General features: G+C 47.4%; 1 protein-coding gene across 9 annotated transcripts in view; it reads right to left on the bottom strand.

The window, feature by feature from the left end:
* Positions 1–15,033, bottom strand: part of STX3 (syntaxin 3) — a 75,382-nt gene that overhangs the window by 25,253 nt on the left and 35,096 nt on the right. For 6 of the 9 annotated variants that reach the window (XM_038764209.1, XM_038764212.1, XM_038764213.1 and 3 more), the window contains exons 3-8: positions 14,299–14,398; positions 10,558–10,632; positions 6,714–6,781; positions 4,748–4,856; positions 2,429–2,502; positions 1,586–1,720 (exon numbers count right to left, since the gene is read on the bottom strand). In XM_038764209.1, coding sequence (XP_038620137.1) covers positions 1,586–1,720; positions 2,429–2,502; positions 4,748–4,856; positions 6,714–6,781; positions 10,558–10,632; positions 14,299–14,398 — 561 coding nt within the window. Of the gene's footprint in view, positions 1–699; positions 725–1,585; positions 1,721–2,428; positions 2,503–4,747; positions 4,857–6,713; positions 6,782–10,201; positions 10,529–10,557; positions 10,633–14,298; positions 14,399–15,033 lie in introns of those variants that run through there. The other 3 variants (XM_038764214.1, XM_038764207.1, XM_038764208.1) reach the window with 3 other exon arrangements.

Genomic DNA, 15,033 nt, shown 5'->3' with positions numbered 1-15,033 from the left:
TGCAGCTCACGGCGCAAATACTAGGGCGGGACCCCCGTGTGGGGTTTGGAGAAGGGGCCCCCCACCCCAGGCCAGGAGTGGAGCTGAATTCCACTTCTATCTTAGGTCTCCTTAGTAACCAAGCACCCTGAACAGAGCAGAGGTCGCCCACCCTTCTACTCCAGGCCTGAGGAGGTGAATACTTCTTGTCTGTGGACTCTGGAGGGGCAGGGAGGGGGAGGAAATGGCTGAGCGGCAGAGGCAACCCATCTCACTTATAGAAGGCTGGTAAAAATGGTCCTGGATGTAAAAATATCTAATTTTGCCATCATCCCCTTATCTCCTCGGCCTTTACGCCCCGACGGGGATGACTAAATGAAATTCCTTGACCCTCCCTCCTCAAGGTCCTGCACCATTTGTCAACGTCGCTGGGCCCACGGGACAGACACTGAATCATCATCATCATCATCATCATCATCATCAATCGTATTTATTGAGCGCTTACTATGTGCAGAGCACTGTACTAAGCGCTTGGGAAGTACAAATTACTCATTACTCAGAATTACAGATTACAAATTACAAATCTGTAATTACAAATTACAGATTACTCAGAAGTAATCTGAGGGGATTACTTCTGAATCCCCTCAGAGCGCCCTTCCGCGCCCCCGCCCCCACTATAGCCAGTCAAGACGATAAAGGGAGGAAAAACCACATACTCACCAATACCCGCTTCACACACCACCTCCTCGGGATGGCATTATGGGGAGAAAACAGAGAGTGGGGGCCTTGAGAGATGGGCAACGGAACTGTAGGAGTGGGGCTGGACTCCCAGCATCTTGACCAGCGAGGAGGAGGGACCCCCAGGGAAACCGACAACTGGTTTTTTTAGACTGTGAGCCCACTGTTGGGTAGGGACTGTCTCTATATGTTGCCAACCTGTACTTCCCAAGCGCTTAGTACAGTGCTCTGCACACAGTAAGCGCTCAATAAATATGATTGATTGATTGATTGGTCAGGGAGTGACCCGGCTGCGGGCCGACCATATGGTGATAGACTGGAAGCAGTGTGGCCTCGTGATAAGAGCACAAGCTTGGGAATCGGAGGACCTGCGTTCTAATCCCGGCTCTGCCACTTGTCTGTTACTTCTAGACTGTGAGCCCACTGTCGGGTAGCGACCGTCTCTCTATGTTGCCAACTTGTACTTCCCAAGCGCTTAGTAGAGTGCTCTGCACACAGTAAGCGCTCAATAAATATGACATGTTGCCAATTTGTACTTCCCAAGCGCTCAGTACAGTGCTCTGCACATAGTAAGCGCTCAATAAATACGATTGATGATGATGATGATGATCGAATGAATGAACATGACCTTGGGCATGTCACTGAACATTTCTGTGCCTCAGTTTCCTCAACTGTAAAACGGGGATTCAATACCTGTTCTTCCTCCTACTCAGACTGTGAGCCCCGCGTGGAAGAGGGATTAATTCGTACCTACCCCAGTGCTTAAAACAGTACTTGACAAATAGTAAGCCCTTAACTGTTCAGTTCCCCAACACACCCCATCCTCCCAGGAACGTTTCCTCTCCTCCCTGCCCTTCTTTAAGGTTACCTGGTTCTCCACCAGCATGGCTATGTCCACAAACATATCATGAAGCTCCTTGATGCTGCTCTCGAGCTGCACGATATCCTTGTGCCTCCCCTCGATCTCGCTGAGCGCCTGCTTCGAGATCTGAGAGTCGATGATCTGCAGCAAAACGGACATCACTTACCCCGAGTCAGACGAAGCCCACCTCCCTGCTCCCCTCAGCCCCGTCCCACCCACCCACGCCCCGATATCCAAATACCGTATCGGCCCCGGCCTTCCCTGGCTCTCGCCCCTCGGTACAACCTGGCATGATGATGATGACGATGGCATTTATTAAGCGCTTACTCAAAACACTGTTCTAAGCACTGGGGAGCTTACAAGGTGATCAGGTTGTCCCTCGGGGCGCACAGTCTTAATCCTCATTTTACAGATGAGGTCACTGAGGCACAGAGACGTTAAGTGACTTGCCCAAAGTCACACCGCTGACAAGTGGGGGAGCCGGGATTCAATAATAATAATAATAATAATAATGATAATAATAATAATGGCATTTATTAAGCGCTTACTATGTGCAAAGCACTGTTCTAAGCACTGAGGAGGTTACAAGGTGATCAGGTTGTCCCAAGGGGCTCACAGTCTTAATCCCCATTTTACAGATGAGGAAACTGAGGCACAGAGACGTTAAGTGACTTGCCCAAAGTCACACAGCTGACAAGTGGGGGAGCCGGGATTTGAACCCACGCCCTCTGACTCCAAAGCCCGGGCTCTCTCCACTGAGCCACGCTGCCTCTCGTCCGTCATCTGCTGCAAGGACCCTCCCGCTCTCAGTGCCGGCGGGGACCACCCCCTCCCACACTCCGCACTCACTCCAGAAGTGAAAATGGCCGGGTTTCCGCTCTCCAACATCTCCTCCAGCTCCTCGTCGGTTGTTTTCTTGCCGGCTTTATCCCAGAGAAGGAGAGTCAAGCACAGAGATCAGAATCAACTCTGCCGAAGGAGTCCCAGGTGCTAGTACTAGGGGAAGTGTGCTCTGAAGCCCTTAATCAAAAGTATTTATCGAGCACTTTAATAATAATAACTGTGATATTTGTTAACCGCTTACTATGTTCTACTAGAGAAGCAGCTTGGCTCAGTGGAAAGAGCCCGGGCTTTGGAGTCGGAGGTCATGGGTTCAAATCCCGGCTCCGCCAATTCATTCAATCGTACTTATTGAGCGCTTACTGTGTGCAGAGCCCTGTACTAAGCGCTTGAGAAGTACAAGTTGGCAACATATAGAGACGGTCCCTACCCAACAGTGGGCTCACAGTCTAGAACAACTGTCAGCTGGGTGACTTTGGTCAAGTCACTTCACATCTCTGGGCCTCAGTTCCCTCATCTGGAAAGTGGGGATTAAGACGGTGAGCCCCCCGTGGGACAAGCTGATCACCTTGTAACCTCCCCAGTGCTTAGAACAGTGCTTGGCACATAGTAAGCGCTTAATAAATGCCATCATTACTATTATTACGTTCCAGGTACTGTACTAAGCAATGTTGGGAGAGACAGGAAAATTAGATTGTACCTAGTCCCTATCCCACTTGGGCTCACTCTTAATCCCCATTTTACAGATAAGGGAACTGAGGCTCAAAGAAGTGAAGTGACTTGCCCAGGATCACACAGCAGACAAGGGGTGGAGCCAGGATTAGAACCCATGTCCTTTTGATTCCCAGGCCCGTGCTCTGTCCACTAGGCCAAGCTGCTTCTACGTGCAGAGCACTGTACTAACTGCTTGGGAGAGTACAATACAGAGTTGTTAGGCACATTCACTGCCCAAGCAATATTTGAGCACTTACTGTGTGCAGAGCACTCTACAAAGCTCTTGTAGGAACTTGAGAATGGGACACGCCACAGCCACGAGCAGGATAATAATAATAATAATAATAATAATAATAATAATAATAATAATAATAATAATAATAATGGTTTTTGTTAAGAGCTTACTATGAGCCGATCACTGTTCTAAGTGCTGGGGTAGACATACGGTGACCAGGTTGTCCCACATTCCCCCTTCTAGACTGTGAGCCCACTGTTGGGTAGGGACCGTCTCTACATGTTGCCAACTTGTACTTACCAAGCGCTTAGTCCAGTGCTCAGCACACAGTAAGCGCTCAATAAATACGATTGAATGAACAACCGGGGTGAAGAGAGGGCCGCCTGGCAGGATCTTCTCCTTGAAACAGAAGAAGCCACTGCTCTGAACCAAAAGGATGAAACCATTCAACATGTAGAAGTTTTCTGTTATGCGAGATGAGGTAACTGAGGCACAGAGAAGTGAAGTGACTTGCCCAAAGTCACACAGCTGACAATTGACGGAGCCGGGATTTGAACCCATGACCTCTGACTCCAAAGCCCTTGCTCTTTCCACCGAGCCACGCTGCTTCTCATGGATTTGAGCCCATGACCTCCGACTCCCCTCCCCATCCCCCCCGCCTTACCTCCTTCCCCTCCCCACAGCACCTGTACATATGTTTGTACATATTTATTACTCTATTTTATTTGTACATATTTATTCTATTTATTTTATTTTGTTCATATGTTTTGTTTTGTTCTCTGTCTCCCCCTTCTAGACTGTGAGCCCACTGTCGGGTAGGGACCGTCTCTAGATGCTGCCAACTTGGACTTCCCAAGCGCTCAGTCCAGTGCTCTGCACACGGTAAGCGCTCAATAAATGCGATTGAACGAATGAATGAATGAATCCCCATTTTACCGATGAGGTAACAGACACAGAGAATCAATCAATCGTATTTATTGAGCGCTTACTGGGTGCAGAGCACTGTACAAAGCGCTTGGGAAGTACAAATCGGCAACACAGAGAGACAGTCCCTACCCGACAGTGGGCTCACAGTCTAGAAGGGGGAGACAGAGAACAAAACCAAACATACTAACAAAATAAAATAGAATAGATATGTACAAGATAAATAGAGTAATAAATATGTACAAACATATATATGTGAAGTGAAGTGACTTGGCCAAAGTCACCCAGCTGACAAGTGGCGGGGGCGGGATTAGAACCCACGACCTCTGACTCCCAAGACCGTGCTCTTTCCACTGAGCCACGCTGGGATCCGCGGCTAGGGCCGGCCTCGTCGGGTAGGGAGGTCAGGCGATGAGGGCCGTAACGAGCCATTTCATCCCGCCCCCAGCACGTACTGATTTCGAGCTGTCGCTGGATTCTCCCCTTGCTGCGTTCCCGGAAGTCCACCTGCGCCTCGTTGTACTTGGTCATCACCTCCACAAACTTGCGGGAGAGGACGGAGTGCTGTGGGGGAGAAGGAAGAGGCTGAGAAACTGGGGGCGCGGGGAAGGAGGAGAGCGAGTTCCCGTCAGCCCGCTCTCCGCCACACACCTCCGCAACCAAGATTCATCCCAGTCAAACTTTTAGACTGTGAGCCCACTGTTGGGTAGGGACTGTCTCTATAGGTTGCCAACTTGCACTTCCCACGCGCCTAGTACAGTATTTATTGAGCCAAACACAACCCTTTGTTAGGGAGGGACCGTCTCTATACGTTGCCAATTTGTACTTCCCAAGTGCTTAGCACAGTGCTAGGCACACAGGAAGCGCTCAACAAATACAACTGAATGAACTAACATCCTGTGGATTTCCTGCCTATGGTCAGCCATATACCACAAGGCCCAGCCTCTAAGCACACCTCACAAAGCGTCTCGTAATGAACCCGAAGTGAAAGGACTGAGGCTCTTCCATCATGTTCATTATTAATGAAATAATAATAGTAGTGGCTATTATTAAGAGCTTTCTATGGGCCAAACACTGTACTAAGCACTGGGATGGATACGAGACAATCAGGGTGGGCACAATTTCCATCCCGCATGAGGTTCACAATCTTGAAGAGGGGGGAAAATAGGTAAGCTGTCCATCCCCTCGCCCCCTCCTACCTCCCCTCCCTTCTGTCCTTCTCCAGCCCAGCCCGCACCCTCCGCTCCTCTGCCACTAACCTCCTCACTGTACCTCGTTCTCGCCTGTCCCGCCGTCGACCCCTGGCCCACGTCTTCCCCCTGGCCTAGAATGTCCTCCCTCCGCACATCTGCCAAGCTAGCTCTCTTCCTCCCTTCAAAGCCCTACAGAGAGCTCACCTCCTCCAGGAGGCCTTCCCACACTGAGCCCCCTTTTCCTCTGCTCCTCCTCCCCATCACCCCTACTCCCTCCCTCTGCTCTACCCCCTTCCCCGCCCCACAGCGCTGGTGTATATTTGTACACATTAGTCTATTTTATTAATGATGTGTATATATCTAGAATTCTATTTATCTGTTTTGATGTTATTGATGTGATTGTTTTGTTGCCTGTCTCCCGCTTCTAGACTGTGAGCCCGCTGTTGGGTAGGGACCGTCTCTATCTGTTGCCGAACTGTACTTCCCAAGCCCTTAGTACAGTGCTCTGCGCACGGTAAGCGCTCAATAAATACGATTGACTGAATGAATGAATTGTATCCCCATTTTAGGGAGGGGGGAACAGAGGCCCAGAGATGTTAGGTGATTTGCCCAAGGTCACCCAGCAGGCAAGTGGCAAAGGCGGGATTAGAACCCAGGTCTCCTCACTCCCGGTACTATAATAATGATGGCATTTATTAAGCGCTTACTATGTGCAAAGCACTGTTCTAAGCGCTGGGGGGATACAAGGTGATGAGGTTGTCCCACGTGGGGCTCACAGTTTTCATCCCCATTTTACAGGTGAGGGAACTGAGGCACAGAGAAGTTAAGTGACTTGCCCAAGGTCACACAGCTGACAAGTGGCAGAGCCGGGATTTGAACCCATGACCTCTGACTCCAAAGCCCGTGCTCTTTCCCACTGAGCCACGCTGCTTCTCTATGATACTATGATCTTTCCATCGGGCCATACTGCTTTGGATGGGAGATTCCATCTCTGACTATCCTGAGTCCCTTGATAACCACCAGTCCCCCAATATTTCTATATTCCCTTAAGACTCTGGCTTAGGGGACCTTCCCTCCCGAGAGGTCCTTTCAGTCGTGACACTTTCAAGCTGGCTCCACACACTTTCTCTCACGGTGACTCGGAAACTCCCACACATCCCACCAGGAAGATTGACCAGAAGAAAACTGTGCCCCACCCAAGGACCACATCCCATCCGGACAACCTCACCTGGGATTTCCGAATCCGCAGATCAGCCGATGACCGGACTTCGTCCTGTTCGATGTGCCTCTCCATGCCTGGGAATCGGGGGGAACTGTTAGTCCCTGTAGGATCACAGAGTTCCCAGATCTCTGCAGACCCCCTCATACTTCCTCAAATCACCCCACGGGGAGACATTTAGTCAATCAATCAATGTTTTTTGAGTCCTTACTGTGTGCAAAGCAACTGGGAGAGTACAATACTTTTAGACTGTGAGCCCACTGTTGGGTAGGGCCTGTCTCTATATGTTGCCAATTTGTACTTCCCAAGCGCTTAGTACAGTGCTCTGCACATAGTAAGCGCTCAATAAATACGATTGATGATGATACAATACAACAGACTGGGTAGACATGTTCCCCCTCCAGAAGGAGCTTACAGTCTATTTAGTCTCCATTTTCCTTGACGGCAGGGACAGTGTCCATTCATTCAATCGTATTTACTGAGCACTTATTGTGTGCAAAGCACTGTACTAAGTGCTTGGGAGAGTACAATATAACAGCTAACAGATATATTCCTTGTCCACAACAAGCTTACCATGTAGAGGGAGAGACAATAATATAAATCAATCAATCAATAAATTACAGATATGTATATAAGTGCTGTGGGGCTGGGAGGTGGAGGATGAATAAAGGGAGCGAATCTGCGTACTCTACTGTATTGGAATTGTATTTGTATTATAATTGTAATACAGTTGAAATACAATACAATGGAATAAAATTGTAATTGTATTGTAATACCATCATTATTATTATTATTATTACTATTATTATTGTTGTTGTTGTACTCTACCAAATGCTTAGTACAGTGCTCTGCACACTGTAAGCGCCCAATAAATTGATTGATGGGAGAAAGTGAAGCTCAGAGGGTGTCAGAGTTTACGAGGTCAGCACCACCCTGACTCCGGGTATAAATTGATTTATTCTAGAAAGAATGGTCCTTTATTGGGCCTTCAAATAGAGACTTGCTCTTTTTTTTTAATGGCATTTATTAAGCGCTATGTGCAAAGCACTGTTCTAAGCGCTGGGGAGATTACAAGGTGATCAGGTTGTCCCACAGGGGGCTCACAGTCTTAATCCCCATTTTACAGATGAGGCAACTGAGGCCCGGAGAAGTGAAGTGACTTGCCCAAAGTCACCCAGCTGACAATTGGCAGAGCTGGGATTTGAACTCATGACCTCTGACTCCAAAGCCCGGGCTCTTTCCACTGAGCCACGCTTCTTCTCTGATGCTCTTCACAGCTAAAGGTGTTATGTGAATCCAAATAGTTGGGGTGTTTGGGAGTAGGCATAAATTCTATACGAACATCAGGATATTTTCCTAGTAATAATAATAATGGCATTTATTAAGCGCTTACTATGTGCAAAGCACTGTTCTAAGCGCTGGGAGGGGGGGTACAAGGTGATCAGGTTGTCCCACTTGGGGCTCACAGTTATCGTCCCCATTTTACAGATGAGGTCACTGAGGCTCCGAGAAGTTAAGTGACTTGCCCATGGTCACACAGCAGACACGTGGTGGAGCCGGGATTCGAACCCATGACCTCTCCATCACTTCTGAGCCAGAACTGGCTTAAAGGGGAAGGTCACAGACGTGCACAAAAAGGGAAGGGAGGACTTAGTCTATGGGAAACGTATCTTTAAATTATATATTACAAATTACTCATTTGCTCGTATTAAGGTCCGTCTCTACCTCCGTACCCTCGTAATGGACAGGGAACACGTCTGGTCATACCGTTGCATTGTAATCTTCGAAGCATATAATAAGCAATATGTAAATAAAATTGATTGATTGATTGAAATGAGGGATAGTTACAGGGTGTGAGGAGAAAGGGAGTAGTGGCAGCAGTCTGGAAGGGGAGGCCTGGGACACAGAAGAGCACACAAGTTCAGTGTATGTTTAGTATGTTTGGTTTTGTTCTCTGTCCCCCCCTTTTAGACTGTAAGCCCACTGTTGGGTAGGGACTGTCTCTATATGTTGCCAACTTGGACTTCCCAAGCGCTTAGTACAGTGCTCTGCACACAGTAAGCGCTCAATAAATACGATTGATGATGATGATGAGATTGGTGTCTGTGGCAGCAGTTCAGGTAAGATCGCAGCTTCCTGAAACTTTAACCCATCGGGATGGACGGGGTGATGGCTTTCCCCAGGCCCACCGCCACCCTGCTAGACTTCACTGTCCCTAACTGCCGCTTCATCCTCCCTCCATCCCATTCAGAAGGGAAGCAGTGTGGCTCAGTGGAAAGAGCCCGGGCTTTGGAGTCAGAGGTCGTGGGTTCAAATCCTGGCTCCGCCAATTGTCAGCTGTGTGACTTTAGGCAAGTCACTTCACTTCTCTGGGCCTCAGTTCCCTCATCTGGAAAATGGGGATTAAGACTGTGAGCCCCCTGTGGGACAACCTGATCACCTTGTAACCTCCCCAGAGCTTAGAACAGTGCTCTGCACATAGTCAGCGCTTAATAAATGCCATCATTATTATTATTATTATTATTCCTAACCCACTGGAATTCTGGGAATCAATCAATCAATCGTATTTATTGAGCGCTTACTGTGTGCAGAGCACTGTACGAAGCGCTTGGGAAGTACAAGTTGGCAACATATAGAGACGGTCCCTACCCAACAGCGGGCTCACAGTCTAGAAGGGGGCGACAGACAACAAAACAAAACATATTAACAAAATAAAATAAATAGAATAGATATGTACAAGTAAAATAAATAGAGTAATAAATACGGAAGCCACACCTAGCCAACTGCTACTGTGGGATGGGGTTTCCATAGGGGCTAATTGTCAGAATCATCATCGATGGTATTATTGAGCACTTACTGTGTGCAGAGCACTGTACTAAGCGCTTGGGAGAGAACACCACAACACAGTTGGTAGATAAGTTCCCTGCCCACAATGAGCTTGCAGTCTAGAGGCCAAGGAAGTCCTGTATTGAGCACTTGGGAGAGAACAACACAACACAGTTGGTAGATAAGTTCCCTGCCCACAATGAGCTTGCAGTCTAGAGGCCAAGGAAGTCCTGTATTGAGCACTTGGGAGAGAACAACACAGCACAGTTGGTAGATAAGTTCCCTGCCCACAATGAGCATGCAGTCTAGAGGCCAAGGAAGTCCTGTATTGAGCACTTGGGAGAGAACAACACAACACAGTTGGTAGATAAGTTCCCTGCCCACAATGAGCTTGCAGTCTAGAGGCCAAGGAAGTCCTGTATTGAGCACTTGGGAGAGAACAACACAACACAGTTGGTAAATAAGTTCCCTGCCCACAATAAGCTTGCAGTCTAGAGGCCAAGGAAGTCCTGTATTGAGCACTTGGGAGAGAACAACACAACACAGTTGGTAGATAAGTTCCCTGCCCACAATTAGCTTGCAGTCTAGAGGCCAAGGAAGTCCTGTATTGAGTACCCCACTCTCCAAAGACCAGCCCGAAGTGAGAGAATCCATAGCCCACTCCTGCTCACCTCCGTCAGGATAGTCCAGGAAATTACCTGTCTCTCTCCATGTCAAATGAGGTCCAACGTTCAGAGGCTGGTATGGGCCACAGAAAATATGGATAACTTGCCCCAGGAAGGGAAGCAGGGGTGAACGACTCACTGGGAGGGAAAGAGTCACTTCCAAAGCCAAGAGTTCAGGAGAAGAAGGAATCCCCAAGCTGGGAAAAGGCAGCTCCATGACAGAAGAGAAAGATAAGCAGAGGAGTAGAGAAGATGTAAGCCAGGAGAGGATGGGGAGAGAGCACAATTTAAGGTCGGTCAGGTTCAACCCCAGAATAGAAAGAGTCCTTGATGTTAAACCCGGGAGGTGTTCTCCTTCTTACTCTTCAGCTTGTTGCGGACGTTGTTGGCCGTTTTCTTGATCTCAGTCGTGAGTTTCTCCAGATCATCCTTTGTTTCTGTGGAAACATGATGAGGGATGCCGTTTAACAGGGAGAGAGGTTGGAAAGCCAAAGGAACAAGGCCAAGCAATGGCAGGAGAGGTGGGGAGTGGTTCTCAGACACTGCAGAAGTATTCAGAAGCAGCATGTCCTGGCAGGTAGAGTTCGGGCCTATGGGTCAGAAGGACCTCAGTTCTAATCCTGGCTCTGCCACTTGGCTTTGGTGTGACCTTGGGGTAAGACAACTCACTGCCCTGTGCCTCAGTTCCCTCATTTGTAAGATGGGAATTAAGACCGAGTCCCATGTGGGACAGGAACTGTGTTCAACCTGATTAGCTTGTATCTACTCCAGCAGTTAGAACCGTGCTTAATAATAATAATAATAATAATAATGGCATTTATTAAGCACTTACTATGTGCAAAGCACTGTTCTAAGCGCTGGGGAGGTTACAAGGTGACCAGGTTGTCCCACGGGGGGCTCACACTCTTAATCCCCATTTTACAGATGAGGTAACTGAGGCACAGAGAAGTTGAGTGACTTGCCCAAAGTCACACAGCTGACAATTGGCAGAGCCGGGATTTGAACCCATGAACTCTGACCCCAAAGCCAGTGCTCTTTCCACTGAGCCACGCTGCTTCTCTAAGCTGCTGCTTGGCACATAGTAGGCGCTTAATACCATTATTATAATTAGAAAAGCAGCGTGGCTCAGTGGAAAGAGCCTGGGCTTGGGAGTCAGAGGTCATGGGTTCAAATTCCGGCTCTGCCACTTATCAGCTGTGTGACTTTGAGCAAGTCAATTCACTTCTCTGTGCCTCGGTTACCTCATCTGTAAAATGGGGATTGGGATTGTGAGCCCCACGTGGGACAACCTGATTACCTTGTATCCCCCCCCAGCACCTAGAACAGTGCTTTGCACATAGTAAGCACTTAACAAATACCATTATTATTATTATTATTGTTATTATTATTCTCTGTGCCTCAGTTTTTTCATCTGTAAATTGTGGTGCGGGGTGAAATATTTGTTCATTCATTCATTCAATTGTATTTATTGAGCGCTTATTGTGTGCACAGCACTGTACTAAGCGCTTGGAAACTACAATTCGGCAAGAGATAGAGACAATCCCTACTCAACAACGGGCTCACAGCCTAGAAGGGGGAGACAGACAACAAAACAAAACAAGTAGACTCCCTTCCCTCCTCAAATGGGAGCCCCAGCTGAGACAGGGGCTGTGTCTGACCTGATTATCTTATATCTACTCTAGTGCTTAGTATATAGTAAGTGCTTCACAAATAACTCAATCATTATTACTGTTGTTGTTAATCATAGCAAGAATAACAAAAATTCAAGCAGCTCAACGTGTGGGCAACAGTAGTCCCACCAATTAACCCATCAATACCAAGGTACCTCACTGGGCTCTAATAATAATAATAAAAGTAATAATAATGGCATTTATTAAGCGCTTACTATGTGCAAAGACTGTTGGGTAGGGACTGTCTCTATATGTTGCCAATTTGTACTTCCCAAGCGCTTAGTACAGTGCTCTGCACATAGTAAGCGCTCAATAAATACGATTGATGATGATGATGATGCAAAGCACTGTTCTAAGCACTGGGGAAGTTACAAGGTGATCAGGTTGTCCCACAGGGGCTCACAGTCTTAATAATCCCCATTTTACAGATGAGGTAACAGAGGCCCAGAGAAGTTAAGTGACTTGCCCAAAGTCACACAGCTGACAATTGGCGGATGGGGGCAAGTTACAGCCAATCTTCATCAACCTTAAAGACACAAATCACCTGATGATAGGAAATAATGAGGGAGCAGGAACGACTCTCCCCCTCCGCCTTCCTCCCCGTTAGACTGTGCCTGATCTGCCTTATAATAATAAGAATAATGACAATAATTGTGGTATTCGTTAAGCGTTTCCTATGCGCCGGGCACTGTACCGAACGCTGGGGTGCATATAAGCAAATGGGGTTGGACACAGTCCCTGTCCCTCGGGGGCTCACGGTCTCAATGTCCATTTTCCAGATGAGGTAACTGAGGAAAAGAGAGGTAAAGTGACTTGTCTAAGTTCACACAGTAGATAAGTGTCTCTACTCCCGCACTTAACACAGGGCTGGTTGACCCATGGGAAGCACTTAAATACCACAGTGACTATTTTGAGCATGTGTAGGATCTGTCTATCCGCGAACGTCTTGCCCCAGATCAATTAATGGAATTTACTGAGCTCTTAGTGTGTGTACAACACCGCATTAAGCCCTTATTATTAATAATAATAATTCATTCATTTGATTGTATTTATTGAGCGCTTACTGTGTGCAGAGCACTGCACTAAGCACTTGGAAAGTACAGTTCAGCAATAGAGAGAGACAATCCCTGCCCACACCGGGCTTACAGTCCAGAAAGGGGGAGACAGACATCAAAACAAATGTAAAGGCATCAATATAAATAAATAGAATTATAGATATGTACTGTGGGGTGGGGAGAGGGGGGGTAGAACACGGGAAGTGAGTCGGGGTGATGCAGAGGGGAGAGGAAATGGGGGGCTTTGTCTGGGAAGGCCTCTTGGAGGAGGTGACCCTTCAGGAGGACTTTGAGCTAATACTAATAACTAATGTACTAATGTAACTAATAACTAATGTACTAATAATAACAGTGGTATTTGTTAAGCGCTTATTTTGTGACGGACACTGTACTTAGTATCGGGGTGGAAGCAAACTGTACAAGCAAATTGCAAATTGGAGACAAGCTCTCCCCCTTCTAGACTGTGAGCCCACTGTTGGGCAGGGACCGTCTCTACATGTTGCCAACTTGGACTTCCCAAGCGCTTAGTACAGTGCTCTGCACCCAGTAAGCGCTCAATAAATACGATCGAATGAATGAATGAATGAATTGGGTTGGGCACAGTCCCCGTTCCACACGGGACTCCCAGTCTCAATCCCCATTTTCCAGATGAGGGAACTGAGGCCCAGAGAAGTGAAGTGACTTGCCCACGGTCACGCAGCAGACAAGTGGCGGAGATGGGATTAGAACCCAGGTCCTTTTGATCAATCGATCAATCAATCGTATTTATTGAGCACTTACTGTGTGCAGAGCACTGTACTAAGCGCTTGGGAAGTACAAGTTGGCAACATATAGAGACAGTCCCTACCCAACAGTGGGCTCAGAGTCAGAGGTCATGAGTTCAAATCCCGGCTCTGCCAATTGTCAGCTGTGTGACTTTGGGTAAGTCACTTAACTTCTCTGTGCCTCAGTTACCTCATCTGTAAAATGGGGATTAAGACTGTGAGCCCCATGAGGGACAACCTGATCACCTTGTATCCTTCCCAGTGCTTAGAACAGTGCTTTGCACATAGTAAGCGCTTAATAAATGCCATTATTATTATTATTATTATTAAAAGGGGGAGACAGAGAACAAAACCAAGCATACTAACAAAATAAAATAAATAGAATAGATATGTACAAGTAAAATAAATAAATAAATAGAGTAATAAATATGTACAAACATATATACAGGTGCTGTGGGGAAGGGAAGGAGGTAAGATGGGGGGGATGGAGAGGGATGACTCCTAGGCCTGTCCTCTATCCACCGGAGTAAAACACAATAGAGCCGGTAGATATGATCCCTGCCCTCCAAGGAGCTTCCAGTCCTACGGTCACCTGTTCCGGGCAGAAGACTCACTTGATTCGGGGATCGGTGCGGAGAGGATGATGCTGTACAGCTTCTTGGCCTCCTCCACGCTCCCTGAGATCTTGTCGATGTTGAGCCGGGTCTCCTCGATCTACAGAGGGATCAAAATCATCATCATCCTCCTCATCCAAAGCACTTACTATGCGCAGAGCACTGTACTAAGTCCTTGAAAGAATACAACAGAGTTGGCAGACATATTCCCTGCTCACAACGAGCTTACAATCTAGTGGGAAGAGGGACAACAGTGATTTCATTCATTCATTTTAATCATATTTGAGCGCTTACGATGTGCGGGGCACTGTATTACGCACTCGGGAGAGTACAATGCCACAATAAACAGGCATATTCCCTGCCCACAGTGAGCTTACAGTCTAGTGGGAAGAGGGACAACAGTGATTTCATTCATTCATTTTAATCATATTTGAGCGCTTACGATGTGCGGAGCACTGTATTACGCACTCGGGAGAGTACAGTGCCACAATAAACAGGCATATTCCCTGCCCACAGTGAGCTTACAGTCTAGTGGGAAGAGGGACAACAGTGATTTCAATCATTTATTTTAATCATATTTGAGCGCTTACGATGTGCGGAGCACTGTATTACGCACTCGGGAGGAGTACAATGCCACAATAAACAGGCATATTCCCTGCCCACAGTGAGCTTACAGTCTAGTGGGAAGAGGGACAACAGTGATTTCATTCATTCATTTTAATCATATCTGAGCGC

This window comes from Tachyglossus aculeatus, chromosome 22 (assembly GCF_015852505.1).
Source record: "Tachyglossus aculeatus isolate mTacAcu1 chromosome 22, mTacAcu1.pri, whole genome shotgun sequence".
Taxonomy (NCBI): domain Eukaryota; kingdom Metazoa; phylum Chordata; class Mammalia; order Monotremata; family Tachyglossidae; genus Tachyglossus; species Tachyglossus aculeatus.
Note: the sequence above shows the minus strand (reverse complement) of the source record. Positions and strands in the feature narration are given on the sequence as shown.